This window comes from Lissotriton vulgaris, chromosome 10 (assembly GCF_964263255.1).
Source record: "Lissotriton vulgaris chromosome 10, aLisVul1.2, whole genome shotgun sequence".
In the NCBI taxonomy this organism is placed as follows: domain Eukaryota; kingdom Metazoa; phylum Chordata; class Amphibia; order Caudata; family Salamandridae; genus Lissotriton; species Lissotriton vulgaris.
The window spans coordinates 559,107,484-559,132,168 of record NC_141698.1 but is presented as its reverse complement, the minus strand read 5'-3'; the positions used below and the strand labels follow the sequence as shown (position 1 = coordinate 559,132,168).

At 42.3% G+C, this 24,685-nt stretch overlaps 1 protein-coding gene across 1 annotated transcript in view; it reads right to left on the bottom strand.

Annotated features, from left to right (window-relative positions):
* APOLTP (apolipoprotein lipid transfer particle homolog) overlaps positions 1–24,685 on the bottom strand; it is a 1,141,779-nt gene that overhangs the window by 440,836 nt on the left and 676,258 nt on the right. The window contains exons 43-44 of the mRNA XM_086941409.1: positions 12,622–12,753; positions 10,093–10,242 (exon numbers count right to left, since the gene is read on the bottom strand). Coding sequence (XP_086797535.1) covers positions 10,093–10,242; positions 12,622–12,753 — 282 coding nt within the window. The remainder of the gene's footprint in view (positions 1–10,092; positions 10,243–12,621; positions 12,754–24,685) is intronic.

The following is a 24,685-nucleotide window of genomic DNA, read 5'->3' as shown; positions in this document are numbered from 1 at the left end:
GACTGTTCTGTTCATATCCAGGCCCTTGAGGGGTGCTGAATGGAACCTTTCAGTAGTAGAGAAGGAGGCTCTGGGTGTTTTATGGGCAGTATGCAAGTTGAGAAACTTTTTGTGGAAAAAAACAGATCAAGATTCTTTCTTATCACAAACCCCTTAAGGAAGTCTTTCCCAAGAAAGGCATAGATTTGGTCTCCCACTGCGTACATAAATGAGTGGTAGCTCTGCAAGAGTTTGATTTTGACTTGTCCTACTTGTGTGGCTCTAACAATGTTCTTGCAGACTGTCTTTCCAGTTGTGGGTGTGGAGGTAATGAGAAGGTGGATAATGTTGAGTGGTTTGGTGAGGAAGACTTAGAAGAAGAAGTCAATGTGTGTTTAATCATTGAAGGCGTGATTTCCAAAAGTGATAAGAAGGAACATCTTGTGGGTGATGAGGTTTTATAACCATGGTGAAAGGAGCTTGGTGTGAGAAGAAAGACTGTGAAGAGGTACGCAGAGGCTTTTGGCATGTCAAGGAGGATTTGGCTGTGGTGGATTAACTTCTCAGGCTTCGTAGTAAGCTTATTCCGCCTCTTGCTCTGAGGGAAAAGTTGGAAGAAATGCACATGCCTTGCCAAGACCAAGGAAAGAATCAGGGAGGCGTACTGGTGGTCCACCATGGATGTTTATGTTAAAAGATTAGTCCAGGAGTGTTTTCTGAGTGTGCTTGCTGTGATAATATTCTTAAGTGTAGGACACCACCCATGGTCATTAGCGATAAGGCTGCTAGTCTGTTGACTGACATTTCAATTGACATTTTGGGGCCAGTGAAGCTGAGATCTCAAGATCGTTATGTCATTGTGTGCATAGACTTGTTTTCCCACTGGCCCAAAATATCGTAATCTGGTGGGCAGGCAGTATTCGGGTGTTGTGGTGCAGAAGTGGAGGCGGTGGCCAACCGACCCGCTTTTGCACTACTAAACTCGTAATGAGGCCCTTAGGTAACAGCTACAAAGTTCATTCTTGGAATTTATCAAATATTTACCACCTACTGTTTAGTCCTCCTTTTTAAGAATAAGGGCCTGACTGCAAGTTTGGTGGTAAGGGAATCGCCATTAAAATGGCATTGTAAACCCCGTCGCCTAGTTGGCGTTCCTCCCACCGTATTGCGATGTTGCCGGTTTGCTGAATGAAAAGCCTACCAGAGCACAGCCGCCACCGCCAGCCATTCACAGACCGCCACAATAGCAGTAAAGGAAAAGCAAGTGCCAGACAGCGGGACACGCAAGTTTATCGAGCCAACAATAGCGGTGTGACCACTTGCTTCAAGTCGGAAACATCGAAGGAATTGGGAAACACACTCACTCATTCCTTTTCTTACCTTCAGTCTCTCATGTGGATCTCTTCCTCCAGCCCCCCCCCTACATAGCAGCATATTGAGCGCGAAGAAAATGACCCTGTTGGCACCAAAATCCAGGTAAGTTTGTTTTGCAGCTTTTACCCAATGACTGGACTGGCACATATAGTCTGGAGTCCAGCAATGGGAAAGTACTCGTAGTAGGTATTTTTTCACATGTGTCATGCATATCTGTACATTTAATACAGTCAAAATATATACACATCATATCTGAAAAAATATTCCCTGCTGTCGGACCACCTCCGGCGGCCAGGGGTGACATCATAATATGGTGGGCGGGAGACCACCGCCATGGCGGTACAGCGGCAAGACCGCCAAACTCATAATTGGGTCCTAGGTTCTTGCTGAGAAGCTTGCAAATCCCGTGAGTTAGTGATTGTCGTAACCACTCTGTTGACTTGTCAATTTCAGGCATCTAGCAAATACATGAGACCATCCTAAGGACAAACGTTTTGAGTTTGACAAATGTATAGAAGACCCTTTCTGTACAATGGAGCCTAAAATAGAAAATGCATAGATATAAAGAAGTTCAAATAGCAACTACAAAACTAGAAATAGAAGAAGTACACCACTGGTGAAGTAACAATGTGAATCAAGCACACCTGCCAGGTAACATGCGCCAAGAGGAGTAGGAAAACCAGTGAAACCAATCACTAATCCAAATCATCAGAAACCCATCAATGCAAAGGCAAACAACAAGCTACTATTGTCACTTCTCACATTGAGCAAATCCCTAAGAACAGTCAAAAGGTAGACACCCTTTCTTAAATAAGACAATAAATCTACACACTTGTACCCAGGAGGTATAAATTAATCCTAGGTTAAAGGTAAATTACAACAAATACAATACATCTTAGTACGAGGCCCTAGGAGTAGCTCAGATAACCACAGTAGAAATAATAAATATTAAATAAATCAAACATTTTGCACTTTCTGCTTCTGGGCACCATTTTCACTTAAATCTTTAAAATTGCATATCTCTGGTTCTACTGATTAGATTTTTGTCACTTTGGTCTCAAATAATCGATTAGATTTTTTCTAAATTGGTGTAGGATTTTTACATTATCACTGAAGTGCTGCATAAATACTTTGCACATTGCTCCTAGTTAAGCCAGACTGCTTCTGCTAAGCTATCAGAGGGTTAAGCATAGGTTAATTTGAGGTTTGCTTGTGACTTCAACCTGACAGGAATTGTGGATATCAAGGCTTTGGTGAAAAGAGAAGTACAGACTGTTTTGGCTCTAGTGATGAGCAGGTTATAGAAACTTCTACTAATAGAAAGTTAGGCTAAGAAATCTAGAATGTGAAATAAATATGAGAATGACAGTATGAGTTTACATGAAGAGGAATTAGTCTTATTATTATAATTTGTAAAAAAAGAAAATTAGACTTGGCAAAAGCTCTACATATTCCGTAGGGTAAAACATGTGATTGCTGGATCAAATGTATTTAAAGGAATATAAAATAATTACCCTTGTTTAATATTTAGAAGGAATAAAAATTTGGAACACGAGGATATTTGTAGATTTGCACTAAATGTTTGACTTATGTAAAGTGTGTGCAATCTTATAAATGTTCATAGTATATTACAGAATAATAAATGAATATTTTATGTCTGCATTTTGAGATAGTGTACAGGTTTACTTTCCATGAAGTGCAAGGGCATATATGAGTTTGGGTTCACTGTCACAATGCGTTTGTTATAAATTAAAATTATATTTTCGAGTAGAATAGTAGGACTAAAAGGGAGCGCAAGAACATGTAAGCCATTGTGAGATAAAGTATATACCTTCAACATTAACACTGCCCTAGCTTCCCGGGAACGCCTCACCCCACTCATCGCTGTTGGACATGGCAGACAAGGACCTCTCCCGCAGCCCGATCCTTCCTACGGGGCCTCCTTGCCAGTTCTGCAACCTTGAGGCTGCTGTTCAACTTTGTAGTACTCTATCTCCCGATGGGCATTGCCACTGAACATCCTGCTCTGAGGAGGGGTAATCCAAGACTCCCCATTCCCAAGCGTTTTAGTTTAGTCTTTCTTTGTGTTTTCCTAGTTAGGGCGACATATGATTCCATTCCGGAAGTATAGGGAGGAGAGAGGGGGTTAGGTTGGGGGGGGGGGAGGGCTGACCGTTGTCCCATTTTTTTGGTTGTTTCATTTGTTTATTGCACCAGCATTCCTTTCCAGCTGCAAAGCAAGAGTGCAAAAACCCAGCGCTATAGAGTTGCACCCACTACCTCATGCAAGTACACCCCTTGGCCCACACCTAGGACCCACCCTGGGTGTCCGATCACTTGCCCACTTTCCCAATGTCTGACAACTATGCCGGGGCGGCGTCGCTCTACATAATGGCCTGGAATTTTAATAGCCTTCTAGATAAGGTCAAGGGCACAGCGGTCCTATGATATGCCCAGTGTCACACTGTAGACATCTTATTGCACCAAGAAACCCACCTGGTAGGCAATCACTGCCCTTTCCTGGCGCAATACGGTTATGGTGGAGTCCGGCACTCAGGTTTTAATCGAGGATCAAGAGGGGTGGCTGTCCTGGTGTGCTGTACCCTTCCATTCGTGGTGCGTTAGGCAAACCATGACCCTCAGGGCTGCTTCGTCATCTTGGAGGGGAGCCTTGGGGACCTGCTTCTAAACCTGCTTTCTGTTTACTCCCGCTCTCCCTGCTGACCTCCACACTCAAGCGTCTCGCCACCCTGGTTGCTACCTTGCCCCAGGGGATGACCATCATTGGGGGAGATTTCAATGCAGTTATGAACCTCGACCTTGACACTGCTGGGGCCCCCTAAACCTCCAGAATCGCTCACTCCAATCTCCTGTCGAACTGGGCTGCCACTCTAGGTCTCGGGGATGCCTGCAGACTTTGGCACCCGATGACCCGACTGTAAACCCACACATCAGCATCCCATCATTTACGTTTTCATGCCGGCCTTGGACTGTCGAGCAATTTGGGATATCGCCATCCTCCCCAGGGGTTCATCGGACTACTCTCCAGTGGAGATGCGGATGGGCAACCTCCCTGAATCTTCACTCCCGATCTGGCGGTTAAACGCCTGGTTTCTCCAGGACAAGGATTTCAAGAACTAAGAGGGCGATGAGCTTTGCCAGTACCTTACCACCAATAAGGGCTCGGTTCCCTCTCCTGGCACCCTATGGGAGGCTGGTAGGGCCACCATCCGGGGCTTCGCCAAGGGCCAGCTCAAACTCAAGAGTGAAAAGCAGGACTCCCAACCCACGCTCCTGAAGGGCCAGGCTGTCCTAATGGAGGCTCACCCTCCGGTGAGACTAGCGTTTCTGAGGGACGAGATTAAGCAGGCCTCCCTGGAAGCCGCCAAGCTGCTGTGGAGGTCCTCCATGGGGCGAGTATACGGGTGGGGAGATAAAAATGGGAAACTCCTCCACTGTCTGGCCATGTACCCCATGGCCAATGGTATCATTCCTGAGGTGATTGACTCGGACGGAGTGATCCAGCGAGCCCCAGTGGCAGTGGCCCAATGCTTTGCCACAAACTACGCCACTCTTTACTCTGCACAGCCTCCCAGTCTCTCACTCCCGGAACTCCTTTGGCATGAACAGTTCCCTCTTCGGCGCCTCAACGCGTCTGAGATGGAGGCTCTAGACCTCCCTGTCACCCCAGAGGATATCACTTCTCACATTGAGCAAATCCCAAAGAACAATCAAAAGGTAGACACCCTTTCTTAAATAAGACAATAAATCTACACACTTGTACCTAAGAGGGATAAATTACTCCTAGGTTAAAGGTAAATTACAACAAATACAATTAATCTTAGTACGAGGCCCTAGGAGTAGCTCAGATAACCACAGTAGAAATAATAAATATTAAATAAATAAAACATTTTGCACTTTCTGCTTCTGGGCACTATTTTCACTTAAATCTTTAAAATTGCATATCTCTCGTTCTACTGATTAGATTTTTGTCACTTTGGTCTCAAATAATCGATTAGATTTTTTCTATATTGGTGTAGGATTTTTACATTATCACTGAAGTGCTGCATAAATACTTTGCACATTGCTCCTAGTTAAGCCAGACTGCTTCTGCTAAGCTATCAGAGGGTTAAGCATAGGTTAATATGAGGTTTGCTTGTGCCTTCAACCTGACAGGAATTGTGGATATCAAGGCTTTGGTGAAAAGAGAAGTACAGACTGTTTTGGCTCTGGTGATGAGCAGGTTATAGAAACTTCTTCTAATAGAAACTTAGGCTAAGAAATCTAGAATGTGAAATAAATATGAGAATGACAGTATGAGTTTACATGAAGAGGAAACAGTCTTATTATTATAATTTGTAGAAAAAGAAATGCCTCCCAGTCTCTCACTCCCGGAACTCCTTTGGCGCGAACAGTTCCCTCTTAGGCGCCTCAACGCGTCTGAGATGGAGGCTCTAGACCTCCCTGGCACCCCAGAGGATATCAACGATGCCACATCATGCATGGCCGCTAGTAAGACACCAGGGCCAGACGGACTCCCGCAGGAGTTTTACGCATCTCGCACTTTCTAGAAGTGTGTCAGGAGGCGGCTGATCATTGCTCATTCCGTCCTGAGACCGAAACAGCCACCATTGTGGTGATCCCTAAGTCTCAGCTTCCCGTGAAGCACTGCCCCGACTACCGCCCCACTTTTCTCATCAATTTGGAGCTCAAAATATTTGCCTCTGTCTTAGCCAACTGCATAAGACCGTACCTGGCCAAACTGGTCTACCCCGACCAGTGCGGGTTCATACCCTTCTGGGGAACCAGACACTGCCTTAGACATCTCCAACTTGCTCTAGCGAACCGACAACAGCTACCCCTACTTATCCCTTCTTCTTGTGGATTTCAAGAAAGCGTTTGATTCAGTGTACTGGTGATACCTAGGGGTGGTGTTGATGGAAATGGGATTTTTGAGCTCCCTTCTGCAGCTTGGTCAAGACAATATAATGTAAGCCGCGGACCCAGGTACTAGTCAACGGAGCTCTGTCACGCCTCTTTCCCATCGGGAGAGTCACAAGGCAGGGATGCCCCCTTTCGCCCCTCCTCTTCACGTTGGCGATGGAGCTCTTTGCCTGTCTTGTCCGCTAGTGAAAAAGGTTTGTGCTGACCTCCTCAAATGGCAGGTGCTGCCGTTGAACCCCATGGACAGAATAGCTTTATTCAAAATGATGATTCTGCCCAGATTCTTTTACATGCTTCAGAAAACGCACCTCTCCTTCTCACGATTGATGGATAGCTTGGCCACCAGGTTCTTGTGGGGAGGTCGAAGGCCTCGACTGGCCCTCGTCCAGTGCCAGATCCCACCCTTTGATGGCGGACTGGGGATGATAAATCTATATCTTTACTATTTAGCTATTCGGCTCCTCAATTTGCATGACTGGTTTAATGGGGGCGGGTCAGACCTGGCATACTGCTTGGAACTGCACACAATTGTTTTTTTATTTCTTCAGCTTGAGAAGCAAGGTGCTGGAAGAGACAAGGCTCCTTGAGGAACGAGCACCGCCCGGCAGTTCAAGCGTATTTGCCAGGTACAGAGGAGTGTTAAAATGGAGTGCCATTTTCCATCAAATTGATTAAACGGTAGGAAAAAAGACCAAAATATAAAAATGCTATTTTTGCCAGCAGCCTCTCCTCCGCTAAGGCAGAGGAGCATCGCCCTACTGCCTTGTGAGCAGTTCAAAAAGGAAAAATAAAATGATAATAATGCAATGTTATCATCTTATTTCCCCGCACTGGCTTCGGTGTAGGGCGTGCTGGGCTCGGAAGACCAGGGGGGAGGAGTGGTGGGCACTCTTCAAGAGCGCATGACAGTTTGGCTGGCCGTCTTGGGTCGTCCAAACAGTCATGAGCAATTAGCATGGTCTCCACCAGGCTGTATTGCATAGCCTGGGAGGAGAACATGCACAGGCTCCCAGTCTTTGTCTGAGCACCGAACCACGGCACTCAGACCAATCACGATACAGCTGTCATGGTGGTGACAGCAGGTGAGCATCAGAGCCTTTGAGCAACCTGCTTCTAGGAGTCGACCGAAGAGGAACAATAGTCATCTTCCGGCCTGCAGGTAAGTGATTTCTTTTGGGGGGGGGGGGGTTGGGGCGGGGGTTCATCCTCCCTTCCCCGCCACCCCCATTAAGTAGCAGCCGCCACTGGTTTTTGCCTTCGTGTTCATGCTAAAATCTAACTATGGGTGACATTGTATTGTATATGACTCTAGGGTGTACTTCGTATTTTTATATTTTGTTGCTCTCTTAATGTTTAACAGGCAACTGGAGTTACTAATTTACTGCCTTAAAAGTAGCTTTTGTGCAGTTTTTGACATTTTATACAGCTCATTTTAGGTCAGCAAGTTGTATTTAGCTAGCATATCCTTAATACGGTTTTAGGCAACAAGACCTTCACTAATCGGATAGAACAGATCCTTAATAGCATAAACTTATGGTATTATTCGCCACGCTTAGAGCTTTAAAAAATAATTCATGTGATTATATTGTAGTCAGAGCATTAAGCAACAATATTTCAAGTTCCAGTAGCATTAGGCTTTCTGGTGTTGATTTCCGTAAGTTAAATAACTTCTTGGTGCCAGTCAGAAGGACTGTTCTGCTTTAATGATTAAATCTGATTGCCAACAAGGTGAACGGTATGTGAGAGCTGGAACTAATTAAGTGTTAGCCTCCGTTGAAGTTGAACTCACCGCACCCCCCACATTTTTTTATATGAAGCTTTAAATTGCTCCTGTTATGGCCATCGATTTCTGACGCAAGTTTGTCAAATGAGCATTCCAATGTAATGTCTTGTCAATAATAACCCCTAGACATGTATAACTTGACAAATGTACAATGTTGCCAAAATATTAGTGAGACTTGACACGTGGGGAGTGACACTACACAAGACGTTAGGGGCACATTTCTATTGCCCACATTTGTGGCAGAAATTCAGTCAGTGGTGTGGGCAGTGCTTGCTTTTCCACCACAGTATTTAGACGCAAAATGTCTACTAAAACCGTGGACACCGCTACCTCAGGGAAGAAACATTGGCTGCCCTGGTGAAATAATATAAATATAGCAGATACAATATTGCCTTGTAAAAGGATGGAAACATTTTTTTCTAACCTCTAAACTAAGCCCTACGTGGTGAAGGAAATAATCCATGGTGGATAATCCTAATTAAAGGAAATCAAACTAATTCAAGACAACAAAGACATAATTCATAGCCACAGTTTTGGTCATGGTGAACAATTTACATTATTTAGGGATGGAATCTTATCATTGAGGTTATTTTTTAATATTTTCTTTTGCCATATAGACTTTTAATTATTCACACTAACAATAGGAAACAACTTGTCCGCTACTTCAAAACAGAATATCTCAAGTACAATTTGTAATAAGTGTGATAAAATACAATTATCATAATTAAAATATATTGCTGAATGCAATCTAATTCAGGATGGGTTTCCTTTTCTAATATTCTTTGTGCTGATTAATATTAACTGCTATCAAGGATGTTATTAGCCTGAACTTCATCTACTCCATCAGACGTCCTTCCTGTAACTAAGGGTAGGAAAAATTCATCACAGTGAGTGAGTGATTTTAGCCATTTCTAAAATCTTCATTGTACAGACTACTCCGTGCAATTGTATGTGAAGCATTGTGGTGAAATTTCCACTTAAATTTTTTTAAATTCAAGAAATAAAATTAGATGCACTGAAAAGGTTACACAACATGAGAATGTGTACAGTGAATGTTCATCCCTTAGGGCATTTTGGCATTGAATAACCTATGTTTAGGGGTCTATTTGGATGGCGGGCAGATCGCCACCGCCCGTATGGTGGTGGCGGGCAGATCGCCACCGCCCGTATGGTGGTGGCGATCCGCCCGCCATTTCCGTCCACCCGCCTAACATTTCCCCCTGCCATATTACGATGGCGGTGGGGACCCAGGTGGACGCAAAGACCCTCCGCCAGATTTCCGCCAGTAGGCAATCCACTCGATTGCCTACCATGCAGAAAAGACATGCAATATGGTGGCGGTGCCTTCGAGGCACCGCCATACATATTACGATGATAGCGGTCTCATGCCCTGCCATCCAAAGACATGCAGAGAATGCCTTTGGGGGCCCCTTGCGGGCCCCCAGGGGGTTGGGGGGGTGGGTGGTTGCACTTGGGGGGGTACCCATGGTACCCCCCGACATTTGCATGCGTGGTGCCTGTCACGTTGTGCATGCAAATGCACTGCATGCCCTTTTAACATTGTGGCGGGTGCTGAATACAGCACCGCCCACCACAATGTTAAATATACAGGATGCGACCGCCATGGTGGCGGTCGCATCCTGATAGGCACAGCGGGACCGCCGCACCTCTTGCAGTCAGTCCTGTTTAACGTTACGGTATCCGCCCCCCATCATAATAGGCCCCCAAATATCTTTCCCAGGATGAAACACTGAGTAGACACACTTATGATTTGAACATCTCACCAGGAGGTCAACCACAGATCCCATGAAGTGATCAATTAGTCTACTGAGCCACCAGACTGGGCCTATTCGGGAAAAACATAGGCAAGCAATGCTTTACATTCTTGACCCAGTCACTGATTGACAATGTTTGTAACAACACACCTGTGCAGCTCTTTCTTTAATACGGATATGACTTGCCTGGCACCTGTCTTTTTTACCTTAATCATTTTTTTAAAACAAATTCTGTACCTGCTTGGTATCCACACTGAGCTGAATAAATCTTTTATAGCGATCTCCAATTTTTTCAGAAGTGACATCCACCAATGTTCTTGCTGGAATACCAACGTCGATGGCCGTCTGAATGTTATGCGTAAACAATGCATCCAGTTCTTGCTTTTTCTGAGAAAGGTATGAATATAGGAAGGGGAAAATGTGTCTAAACAAACAAGATCATACTCTTTATAGTGCTTACATGTAATACTCAATTACTATGCTCCACCAATGTGTTATCTACTTTGCGTGGTAAGACAACTCAAAGGGACAACTTTATAGTTTGGTTGCAGCTGAAAATTCTATGATTCATAGAGAAAGTGTCATACATCAATTGCAAAGTGCCTGAAAAAGTTTGTTCACCACATAATGTGGTGGAGAAAACTATATTGGTGGAGTCTCCTCTAAATTGTATGCTTCCTACACAATTCAGAAAAATGTTACCAAACTTCATATCAGGCCCTAGATTTCACATACACATCTCGGCATTGTAAAGTTAGTCTAGTTGTTTTTAGGGTAAGTAAACAAAGCACTCTTTGTTTACAGTTAACGTTTATCTCTGACCTTAAATATGAAGTAAGTAAAACCTGCATGTAATAAAACAATTTTTTCCTCTAAAGACTAAAACATATTACACTCTAACAATCAGTAAACTTGGCTTAGCATGGTTAATCCAGTGTGGATACAATCTTGTACAATTTCGATGAAAAAAACTATCCTCAACGTGGCCATTCCTATTCTAAAAGAGGCACGATAGGAAGCTGTGGCTAATACCGTGACCCACAATGTTATATTAATCTAACCTCTATTTTTATACAATTTTCCTTAAATTGTAATTTTGCTACATACTATTTTCTTTAATTTGTGTGCTTAGTTTTTTTCACTCCTACCTCTATCCTTTTCATTAACATTTTAGGACAACTCCTGCTACATACCCTCCAAAAGCATTTGTGTAAATAAAATTGCTATGCATTTCCCAGTAAATGAATTACCAACCAAAGAAGTGAACCGGAAAGTTAGACGCACCAAAGATCAAAAATAAATTTACACTATAACGTTTTGGCTTCTGTCTTCCTCAGATACCACAAGATTCTTTGTTCAGTTAAAGCTTAGTAATGAATGTAATTCACTTTTGAATTCAGAACCAAATCACCTCAAAGCTTCTCATTATAGATTTGTAATTTTTTTAGATATTGGTTTACCATCCATATAATAGCCATACATTTAAACATGTCCTCTTGCTCTAGACAATCTATTTTTGCTTATTTAATTTCTGTATTTTCTCCTTTTATCAGGAGCACATACAGCCTTATTTTCAATTTTATACAAAATTAATACTTATCAGCTCTGTGGAGCAGTGCCTATGTGGAGGGAGTTGCCTTACCATGTTAACCATAGCGTACCATGGACAAGTTTACAGATAAGGGCGGTGCATGGTATGGGAGTTTTCTGGTAAACCTGACAAAAGAGATAATTCTTTATGGCCCAGCACCCGCTAATTTACAAAACCTTATTTATCAATACATTTAAAAAATGCCCTTTGCAACAACAGAAAAATATTGCATCAGTAAAAGAAATGTCACTATGTGAATGTGAATACCATTAGAGATTATTTTCTTAAAAATGTAAATTGCATGCTCTGAGTCCATTAAATACTTTCTGGGTGTTTTAAATTTTAAAAGAGTCAGAAAACCTTCATGTGTGATCACAGTGCCATGTGTAATACTGCTGCACACTCATTACTAAGTGTACGAATTATTGAATATGTTCCACAGCTGGACAAAAATACATGCTTGAGATTCTAGGATGATTTACAGAGGTGTGTGAAATATCACTAACTTCAAAATTATGTGAAAAAAGTCGGTGGAAATCTGAAAAAAACCAAGGATTTGGAGGACATTTTTCTACAGATGTTACTCGCAGAGGAATAATTTTCACAGGGCAAAAAACTATTTTGCAGAAAAATCTTACACAAAGCTTTATGTAGGAAATTGTGCCCACAGGCCATGCTGGCGAAACATCTTTTGCAATTTAATGAAGTTATGAAGTCAATGTCCCAAAATGTTCCCATTTCGTTTACTTCTTATGCTTACTTGTTCATTTGTGTAGGTATTGTGTAAACCATGACTCTCTACCCTGGAACCACTCCTGTGAAACTGATGAAAAATAGGTGTGCACTCCCAAATTTGTAGGTAGATGCACGTTTTGCACCAATGCTAGATACCACACAATTTAGGTGGACCTTTTGGCCAGATCAACCATAAAAATGTCAAGCTGGTATTATAACAGAACTTCAACCTCACACGAGCTATACTCAAGTACTTTTCCATAAAATTAGCTTTCTTAAATTCCAAAGTTTGCTTACCTCTACTTTTAGTTGTGCAGTTCAGTTTGTGACAGCTTATTATAAACTTAACACAGCAACCCCCTCCCAGTTCTGATATTACTGCCTTTTCAATTTGTACCACATCGATGCCCATTTAAGTATTCTTTTTGTACCATACTCACATCACTGGCTTTTAGAATCAGGAGCCCCTGGAGTGTGTTTTCATCAACGATGACAAGTGCTTGACAATCCAAGTTCACCTTGTTTATCAGCAAATATCCGGAGCCATCAATCTTTGTGGGAGTCCCAAGATCCTGCAGAAAAGAAAACTTTTTTAAAGCACGCTCACTGCTTTTTAAAATGAGTCGTTTTATTTGTGTGAGAACACTTGCTTGGGTTCTTTTTACCGATTACTTTTTCTGCTGTCAGATTTATGCTCAGATGTGTTTGGAAGTCATCTGTAAAATCCTGTGATGACATGCACTCTGTGGAAAATAATCTCTACTTTCCTGACTATTTGGAGGCTCCTTCAACCAACTCTTTACCAGCAGACCCCAGTCCTACAACACCAATACCACCTAGATCTTCCTATTGCAAAACATACCAGGACATAAAATATTAACAGGTTAGACCTTCTGTCTTTGTCAGGGTTGTTCCAATGATAACATCATGCCTACAGTCTTTAGCAATACTTGTTATGTTCATTAGAAACCAACAACCATTGGCTTTACCAAGCAGACATCACTTTTTGCACTCACAATTACTAAGCTAGAAGTATGGGATTTGACATTTGTTTCACCATTGTATCTTCACAAAGGAATCGAAAGGAAGATGTCTGTCTGGTGAGGTTTCTTGTGAATCCTCCCCAAACAGAATCCACTATTCCCAATGCCTTTATAAAAGCTTAGCTCTAAGAGCTACTTGAACACAACCAAGTCTCTTTTGTTCTGGACTGTTATACCTCCTGGGAGACTTAGGGTGTGGACATCATGTCCCTTCACGAGGCCCTCAGAGCACATCAGGGCGGCTCTTCTGCTATGGCAGAGGAGCATCACCCGCTGCTCTCAGAGCAGAACAGCAAAAATAAAATATTAATAACGTAATTATTATCATTTTATTTTTTGTAGCTGCGGGCTGGGTTGAGGCTAGGCGGGGCTGATGGCACGGGGGAGGAGTGGTTTGCACACTTCCTAGGTGCACATCACTGTTCGGCCGGCACACTGTGATTGTTCCCCACCAGGCTGCATTGCACAGCCTGGTGAGGAACATGCAAAGCTTCCCAGTCCCCGTCTGGGCGGCGAACCGCGGCACTCAATTCAGTCACATTGCTGCATTGCAGCGTTGTGGTTGGCTCAGGGAAGCATGGGAGCTGGGTGCTTCCGGCTGCCAGCACTGCAGGAAGGAGGGCGCTAGATGGAGGACATGCAAACTACTGCAACTGTCCCTGCTATGAAATACGCATATATTTAGCGCTGAGGACATATGGAGGAGCTCTATGGCCCCCTGTGGGATGAAGTTCCATACGGGCACCCTGGAGGAAATTGCTGCACCTGCTTAGAATTTCTTTGCATTGATGAGGGCCTGGAGACAGCAGGGCACACACAGCAATCACTGAAAATGCAACGCATGAACGTCTAACTCATATGAGAACAGCGGGGTCACCAATCGTTCAATTTTCACAGGGTTTGTTGCGTGCTCCCCTGGTGTCTAGCCACCAGGGCAGTCTTCTGCCTAGTGACCCCTACATGTTTGTCTGAGGATTGCCTGTAGCTTTTCTACAGCCTCTGGCACTGTGGCTTTCTCCTGCTTAGCAGAAACTTAGCTGTAGGGACCTAGACTTGCCAACCCTGATGATCTCCTGTTCTTTCTGGCAGCAACCCACAGGGTCCTCCATAGTGTACAAAAACAGTGATGGATGGAATGCTTGAATTAATCTCAGCCACTTGTAATAACTCAGCTCCATCCCAATCCTCTGTTATTTTGCACATTATGTCACCTCAGTTTGGACCCAGCTATATGCAAGTCAGTCTTCAACCTGCTCCATCGGACCAGCCCAGCCCGAACTGCCAAGCTAGGCCGTCCCTAAACCAGAACACTTTGGACCCAGGACCGGTTTCACCCTAGTTATGGGCTCATCAGATGGGTACTGCTTGGTTCCAGTGACACAGTGTGCACAAGACCCACATCTGGGCATACCCATCCCAATTAGAGTGACTTTATGCTCTTAAATGGAACTACAACTGCTCCGGTGAAGGCAGAGAGATCCCACTCTACCTAGTGGGGATCCCTAAAGGTGAGGTATCCTCCTCCAGTGCAGTGGAAATCCTAGCTTTTGCAGATCTGGCAGGCCGGTTTAGCCTCTTAGAATTTTTTTTTTTTTAAAAGAGTTTTATATAGTGCGAACTAGACCTGAGACATCGAGTATCAGAGCGTTTTACATGAGCACCAGTTTCGTTACAGTCGGACACATTAATTTTTGTTAGGCACGCGAAGATTACATGATTTGCCCAGAATCACAGGATGATAAGCGTCGTTGCCGAGACTCGAACCCGGTTCCACAGCTTCGAGGTTGACAGCTCTAAACGCAAGGCTACATCCTCTCTCCTAGAATTAGACCTCATGACAGCTACTATGAGTTTCAGTTGCTTAACAATTCGTGAGATATTGTGTTGTTTATCATAACATTTATTTATTTATTTATTTATTTATTTATTTAAAGAGTTTGATTCCCTCCTTGGACGTCACCTACCCAGTCAGTCTTTAGACAGACTTCCTTTCGTCTCAACTGTCGTCTCTTCCCTCATCCTCCCTTTCTCACCTCCCCTGCCCCATCCACTAGTTTTCTCTCTCCTTTATCTCCTCTCCTAATTGTATTGCCTATTTTTTGATGTATTATGTAATTGTTGATCTTTTTCTGTTACATTGTTGATTCTCATGTAAAGCGCTCTGATACGACAGTTTCCATTTGTTACAATTAATTGGGTGAACTCTGAAATCAGGTCATATTCATCCAAGTGTGTTTTATTTTTTGACTTTTCCAAGCTTACAAAATTGAACTTTTATTACGTTTTTTGCATTATAAGCAAGAGTCTAATGTGCTAAAAAGCCCGGACTCACTGAGATTTTTGCACTTGGTGTGTGGACACTCTTCAACTTTCCTTTTGCACTTTAGACATTTTTGCTTGCATAATCAATGCGTCATATGTGTGAACTGCCCTAACTATAAATGCAGACCTGCACTATAAGGGGTTGACTTTTGTTTGAAAACAATCCACGTTAGGGCATGGACACAAATCGTAAATGACTTTTTGAGCAATCTTGACTTTTTGACCATTGGCACATATTGGTATTCTTTGCTGAAAACAACTTAAAATTGAGAATAGAAGTCGCCAGAGTCATCATGCCCCTGGTTAAAAGTTTCACATATGACATGGAGGGGGAGTAAGCATGGGCGGAAAATCCGTTTCGCTCGCGGATTTTGCGGATTTTCGGTAAATTCGCAATCTGCGAGATTTGCGAATCTCCCGCAAAATCCGCAAATCCGCGAGCAGCGGATTTTGCTCGCACTGTTCGCACTGTTCGCGTGAGTTCGCGCCCCGCGAATAAGTGCAAAATTGCAGAAATACGATCTTAGCAAAACTGAAACTACTTACCAGGTTCAGGCTCATCATTAGTAGCCATTTCCTGTAGTGCTTCCTGAGGGGCCCCTCCAGAGTTCAGTTGCCAGTTGAAACTATTATGTGACCCTGCTCTGAACCTCAGAATAGTTACACATATGCCACAAAGGTCCTGAATTACAGCTAAGGGAGACAAGCAGGAGCCAGGCTGGAAGTTCAAATCCATTAATCAGCCCCTAATTCATTATTGTCAGTTGGGGCAGGGCAGGTGTTGTAACTAATTTTGCAACAATGAAAGCACTTAGCAAGTGCAAAAGATCACTAATCAGGAAGCACTAAGGAAGCAGGTGCCAGCTAAAAAAATATTCTGTGACACATTAATCAGCCCCAAATTAATTCAGGTCACTTGAGGCAGGGAAGGTGTGCTTGCGTTGCCACAATAATGTACACTGACTGGACAACCAGAGGGTGCTGTGATGAAACAGAGGGTGGCATGGGTGGGCCAGAGGGTGGCATGAGTAGTCAGAGAGTGGCAGTGGTGACAGAGAGTGGCAGTGATGAAGAAGAGTGTCCCAAACAGGCTGGACACGTAGAAACAACAAGTTCGCGAAACTTGCGACCCGACAGGTAAGTTCGCAATTTGCGACATTGTACAAAACCCTCGCGAACTGACAGAAACCCGCGCAAACACAAAAAAAAAGAAATCCGCAAATTCGCGAGAATTTGCGGATTTTGCGGATTGCGAGTTCGCAAATCCGCAAAATTCGCGAACGCGAGATTCGCAAAATTCGCCCATGCTTAAGGGGGAGCACGTGTCAACTATGGTAGTGTGAGCGAAGAGAGCACGTTTGTAAAATGGCGTCCAAATATAAACAAATGTGGAATAAAGACGAGTGAGTGACAGTGCTTAATTTGTGAAAGAATAAGTGCTGAAGCCCAATACTTTTGCCTGGAAGCTCGGCGTCAGTGCTCTCAAATGTTGGCCTGCCAAAAATTCCCTGGCTGCGTAGTCTTGGTTCTACCTCACTCCACTTCAATCCATCACCAGACACCCCTTAATCTCACTCTTGCGGCTAATTTTCCATCCCTTCGTTCTCCTTTTGTCACTGTTTTTCGACTTTCTCTTCCTCCTTTTTTCTCTGTCTGGTTCTGGATAAGTCTAGTGAGGAAAAATTAGTACTGGCCCCCAAATAAAAATACTGGTGGGCCCCACCTGCAACCACCGGCTCAAATTAAGCACTTCTGAGTGAACACCTTGCCTTCTTGAAGGGCAGTGCTACAACAAGAGTGGTCACTCACGGCCATCTAAAAACAACCCCGCTGTTTATTTGACTATTTGAAGCCGGCACCGTAGTCATACACCAGATACAGTACACGTTTGAGTTTACTTAAGTAGAGACAGTCCTAAAGGCAGATTCACAAGAATACTGGGGTGGTCTCATTCTGTTTTCCATTGAAAGATTGGTTCCCGTTAATCATTTTAATGTCTCGAACTATATCAACAAAGGATGAAAAATATAAATTGCTGCTCTCCGTAGCTATTCTTCCACCAGTCCTTAAACATGAAAAGAGCCTCAACGAAAGCCACGCTGCCAAAATAATGGTAAACAATACTTGATTCAAGAAGGATCAAGAGTTCACTAGAGTTAAAAAATGGATTATTGTCTATCAAAGGCTTACATGAGTAAGCCCTGGCGAAAAGTATGAGGATAAACTACGCTTGAAGCGTAGTTTGGATTACATTACCATAGGTGGGTGCCAGGGGCCCAGCTATCTGTAGTGCTGCAGACTCAGTGGCAGCAGTGCTCTTTGATATGAGGCACTCATTGCATCCCCATTGTGGCTGTATTTTACTTATAAACCCCAGGGCATGAGGTTTGCAGAGTCCATTTTTTCTTTCATGCAATAAATCCCATTGCAGCCTTGCTGGGCCATTACGACCACCATGATGTCCTCCACAGCAGCGTTTACATCTTGCAGGTCAGTCTGCAACCTATGGTTCGCAGAATCTATAAATATATGTTCCTGTGTTCCAATGGCCCATGAGGAAGGAGTATATTGAAAAAGGAGTGGTTCTGGTGTAGTGCTTTCATACATTTTTGTTGCGCTTTAGTCACTTTAATTTTGGGGAAACGCTGAGTCCCTTTGAATCGACTCATAACTGATGGCTTAATGTTAAATCTTTAACGCTTTACTGCGTGATGTGTGCCATGGTTGGTGGCATATCTATAGAGAATAGTCACCAATTCCAAGATTTAAACACTTTCTACTTTCACGAAAGAACACCCGGGTGGTACTGGCAAAATGCCTGGGACGCAGCTATCATACGGGTAGCAGGTGCAGTGGCAGCCGGACTCATTTGTGTGATGGGCCTATTGACACCGATTAGTGGTTGTTTTTACAACTGAAACAGGGGATAAGTGGCCGAATGTTCCTGCTTGAGTTAGGACCCATGGTGTCCTTGCTATGTCATTGATCCTGTGTGGAGGTCCATATTCAGTGCACTTATTGAAGGGCCCGTTGCAAGAGTACTAGGATGGTCTCTCTCAAATACTGAACCAAACTCTCTTTGAGCTGGGTCATATACCGAATAGGAAAGTGCTGCAGGGAGTAGGCTGTCAATATCTGCATGGGGCCAGCCAATGCAGTGAGCGAGATCTTGAAGGCACCAACCAAAGTAGTGTTGTGTAGTTCCCACTAATCTGTAGGACCTGCGTGTTTGTGGATAGCATAAACCTTGGGTTAGGTGCTTAGACTGAATCCAGGCACCACGCAGTATATGTTGGCCTACAGACCAGCTAGCTCACAGTGCCACTAAAAGCCCGCTAACCCATGACAACCCTGACCCCTCAGGGGGTTCACTGATAGAATATCCATGTCAAAAATGTCCATGTTCTAAATATTGACATAAAATATAGAATACAAAAATATCGACTCCTATACCTAAACAGGTAAGTACAAAAATATTGATGTTAAAAATATTGATTTAAAAAATATATAGATTTAAATACGGGTGGGAAAACAATGGGCTAGCTCCAACAAAACAAAGAGTCACTCACCGACTACACGAGGACGTTTTAGACAACTGCAAACTTGTTCTGCCTCTACCACTTGGCTGGCAAACCGATGTCCAATACAACAGAGCCTATTTGTGAGTAAGCTAAGATCACATAACCAACCACAGACCATTAGCAAACACACCTCCGTTCTGATACGCCAAGCAAATCATTACGCAAATGACATGCCGGGGATCACGTAACACGGAGGTTTCTCCCGCCTGAGTATGAACACATCAATCATGAATATATGCGAATGATATGATACTGGTAACGTACTAATTATGATTTAAAACATGTTAATAATGTGTGTCTTTTACATACTACGCATTAGAACGTAGTAAAAAGTGTTACATAATGCCAAAGCTCTAAATGAACGGAGACAAGCACGTAATTGTTTGGGTGTAACCTGCAGTCACCATGGCAGAAAACCAATGCCAATCAGGGATGACAACTATGACTCATGTGAATGTTTGAACATGTATATAAAGCGTTATTTTGTTTAGTCAGATGTTAGTGAGCAAGGCGGAGGTTGCCGCCGAAACGCGTCTGAGCAGAAGTTGATGTAAAATAAATACCCTTGAACTAAGATACACGGAGTCAGCGCCTTCTTGGATGGTGAAGTTTGGTGTGGTATTAATATATATATATATATATATATATATATATATATATATATATATATATATATATATATATAGATATATATATATATATATATATATATATATATATGTATTAATATATATATATATATATGTATTAATATATATATATATATATATATATATATATATATATATATATATATTACCTACTGGCGGTCGCCAGTAGGTATATATAGTTAGGATTTTTTCCCTATGGCATTTCTGAAAATTCTATGTCTAATAACTTTGGCGTTTGTGGACGGAATCGGCTCAAATTTTCAGGAAAATGGCACATTTTGTTTCTGAGCAGCTCCTGGAAATTTGGGGGGGGTTCGTCAAGGGGGGGCCGAGAAAAAAGGGGGGTCCCAAAACGCATTTTTCCCATGTTAATTTCCATAGGGCGGTTGGACTCACTTTTAGCCCGAACGGCTGAATGGATTTCCACGAAACTTGGCAAAATTGTAGGGACTGTTAGCCCGATGTGCCTTTGCTAGGTCTCAATATATGTGCTTCAGTGGATTTTGAGAAATTAACGTTTAAATCAAGATATATATCTGTAACAGCGCTCCGGGCAGCGATCCGGTTAGCGAACTTTTCGCGTATCGGAACTTTGCGAAGCGAAGCTGATTGGCTCTCCGGTGTCTGTCAACATTCTAAACAGTCCGGAGCGGCCGCCATCTTGTCTCTCGGTAGGATCGAGAGACAAGAGGAGGCCAAAACAAAGGGGGAAATGAAGGAAAGGGGGCAAGGTAGACCCCTTCTGACCCCCTAGGATTGATGAGGGGGATATTATAGAGCCACGCGGGGCCCCAAAAAAAAAAAAAAAAAATCTGATTTTTTCGCCGTAGAGACGCGTCTTGGTAAGCGAACCGGGCAGCTAACCGGGCAGCTAACCGGGAAGCTAACCGGGAAGCTAACCGGCAGTGTAACGGGAGTCTGAGGAGTAGCTGATTGGCTGTCAACATTGTAAACAGTCCGGAGCGGCCGCCATCTTGTCTCTCGGTAGGATCGAGAGACAAGAGGAGACCAAAACAAAGGGGGAAATGAAGGAAAGAGGGCAAGGTAGACCCCTTCTGACCCCATAGGATTGATGAGGGGGATATTATAGAGCCACGCGGGGCCCCAAAAAAAAAAAAAAGAAAATCCGATTTTTTCGCCGTAGAGACGCGTCTTGGTAAGCGAACCGGGCAGCTAACCGGACAGCTAACCGGGAAGCTAACCGGCAGTGTAACGGGAGTCTGAGGAGTAGCTGATTGGCTGTCAACATTGTAAACAGTCCAGAGCGGCCGCCATCTTGTCTCTCGGTAGGATCGAGAGACAAGAGGTGGAAAAAAAAAAGGTGTAAATGAATGAAAGGGGTAAGGCAGACCCCTCCTGAACCCCTAGGATTGATGAGGGGCTATTAAAGTTCCCTGCGGGGCAAAAGAAAAACAAATTGCGATTTTTCGCGGTAAAGGTGCTTCCTGGTACGTTAACCGGGCAGCTAACCGGCAGCGTAACGGGAGTCCGACATATTGTGTTTTTTGAACGTTTGTGATATGTGCACGTGTGGATTTTGTCTAATTAAGGTTAAAAAAATATATATATATCTTTAAGCGTGTTCTGGCGCGCTTACGTTTTGGGTTTGGTTTGCGCTGCAGAGACGATACGTCACGGTTATGCGATGCATCATGAGGCGTCTCACGGGCTACGTGATACGTCACTTAATAAAGAATATATTTTACAGCTATAGATATTAGCTTTTAAAAAACCAATGAAATTCACAGAAAAAACCATAGGTTATAGACCATATATAGTTAGGAATTTGCATTTACAAAACCTTGAAAATTCACTGAAAAAACCATAGGTTATAGACCATATATAGTTAGGGATTAGCATTTAAAAAACCTTATTTTATTTGCACAAAACCATTAAAATTCCATATATAGTTAGTTGCACTAACTATATATCGCGGACCCGCAATCCACTGCTAATGATGTCACATATTACATCATTCATGACATGGTCAGTGACATCACTGATGACATCACTGATGACATCTCAAATGACATCACTGATGACATCACCGATGACATCTCAAATGACATCACTGATGACATCACTGACATCTCATTTGACATTACTGATTACATCACTGATGATATCATTTATGTGATAATACATCTTCAGACTCTAATATAACCTTAGATACACTCAGTGTAAACAGGCACTCACAGACTGTCACACATCCATGGAGTTACTCACACACCTAGTCAGTCATGCAAAGAATCAATCACATCTCCATTTCCTCAACTATACAGTTATACACACCTTACTTATTCAAACATATAGTAACACATATTTACTCTCTTATACAATCCTTGATACAAGTTCACAATGATTCATACAGCCACTCACACATTCACTGGCTCTTATGTTCAGTTATTTATATATGTCAACTCTCACATGGAGTGTGTTTTACATATGTACTTACTTTGACATGTAGCACTGAGATATCCATTCACTCACCAATATACTCATGCACACAGTCAACTGTCCATACAGCTGTTTCTACATGCACTTTTGAACTCATACACCTAGGGAATCAACTGCTCACACATCTATGCACAGAGTTATACACCTCCCAGCCACCCACACACATACTCAGTCTCCCATACAAATACTTGGGCAACCATTCAATAACCCATATAGTTACTGATATAGCTACTGATTTAAACATGCAGCAGTTTACAGAACAACATAAATAATGATTGCCAAATTAAGACACTTTAATCACTAACCCATACACTCAGTGAGACACATTTAATCATTCTCTCATACAGTCAGTCATGCACCTACTAAATCCTTCATCCAGACACTTATACATCCACTCATTCTTCAATATGTAAGACATATTTTAACTTTACAGAAACATACAGTCACTGGGTGTTGTCATCAGTGATGTCATCAGTGATGTCATCAGTGATGTCATTTGAGATGTCATCAGTGATGTCATCAGTGATGTCACTGACCATGTCATGAATGATGTAATATGTGACATCATTAGCAGTGGATTGCGGGTCCGCGATATATAGTTAGTGCAACTAACTATATATGGAATTTCAATGGTTTTGTGCAAATAAAATAAGGTTTTTTAAATGCTAATCCCTAACTATATATGGTCTATAACCTATGGTTTTTTCAGTGAATTTTCAAGGTTTTGTAAATGCAAATTCCTAACTATATATGGTCTATAACCTATGGTTTTTTCTGTGAATATATATATATATATATATATATATATCTGGATATCTCCGAACCTCTCTGTAGTGCCCAGCCGGAACACAACCAAAGGACGAAATACAGACTCCAAAATATTGTGAAAAATGCAGGTCTTTATTTCAGGATGTCAGACGCGTTTCGAATACCCTTGAATTCTTTCTCAATTAACAAACAAATAGTCCACTTTCAGTTTTTATATTGTTTTTTGTGTGATGCTTTCACCTCCCCTCTGTGATTAGTGGAAATAGAGGAAATACTAGACCAGAATGCATGCTGGGACTTGTAGTTGTAAATAAAAGCCTCATTAGTTAACTGGCATTTTAAGTTTGCATAACATTACCGCATGAATGCAGTTTTGTAAATAATAGCGTAATGCACAATTGTCATGACATTGTTTTAAAATCACGTTTTGTTTTGAATGGGTTGCCAATTTCATTATATATTTTCTCAATGAGTATAAATAAATAAATAAATATATACATTGATAAAATATGCTATACAAAAATATATTGTTAAAATATATATCCATCATTCTCCTTATAGTAAAAAAACGACAAATAAATATATATTTCATATATACAGAATACAATATAAAAATAGAAATATGCTATTTAAAATATTGACACTCTTCCATTTTTATACATGGAAATCATGGAATGAATTCCGAAACCCACGTTTTGGCTAACTCTATTGACCAAAATCGGTCAAATATCAAAAGAACGTGCAACACTACGCAATGTGCAAAAATACAAACTAAGTGCAAGCTATGTATTGTTTTGTAGCAGCATAAAGGTATTTCCTTGAATAAAGTGCAAAAATAGTGATGTGATGATTACTAAACTTCACTGTATTTGTGCTTCTTACTAAACAAAGTCTTGACATTTTCAAGATAAGTGTTTTAAAACTTATAAGCAAAAAATAAATTATGCTTATAATGTGAAAGACTAAAAACAATATTGAGACAAAAATAGCATGGAGTAGGGGCAACGGTAATGTTCTCAGGGATATTATTAGATACAAGAATTTGGAAACATATAGGGAACATATGGCTAATGGATGAAGCATCAGAGGAAATGATGTAGGTCCTCTGTGTTGTTTAATCCATTTGGCTGTCTACTGTCCAATTCAATAATGAATTTGGATTCCAACTGCCGCAAGCACTTTTCTCTGTTTCCACCTCGCGGATTATCCTTCACAGCTCCGATAACAAAATATTTTAAATCCGCTAGATTGTTTTGGTGGATTGCTTTGAAGTGTCTTGCGACCGGATACGTGCTATCGTTATTTATGATTGCACGCAGGTGTTGCAGGATTCTGACGTGCACTTGCTGCTTGGTACTACCCACATACCTAAGCCCACAAGTGCACGTCAGGATATAAACTGCATAGTCAGTTTTGCAGTCATAGCATCCCTGAATTTTTTGCTCCCTCGGGCTAAATGGTGTGTTGTATTTCTTGGTTGTTACGCCAAATTTAAAAGCCCGACATGAAGAGTATTTGTAAAAACCATGTTTTTCAGGTAACCAGAACGTACTTCTCTTTTTGATACTGAGGTCTGGGATGCTTTTAGCTATTTCACTCCTCATAGAGATGCCTCTGCGGTATGTTATTGTGGGTTTCTCAGGCAATTCTGGTGTCATGACTGCATCTGTCTGTACTATTGAC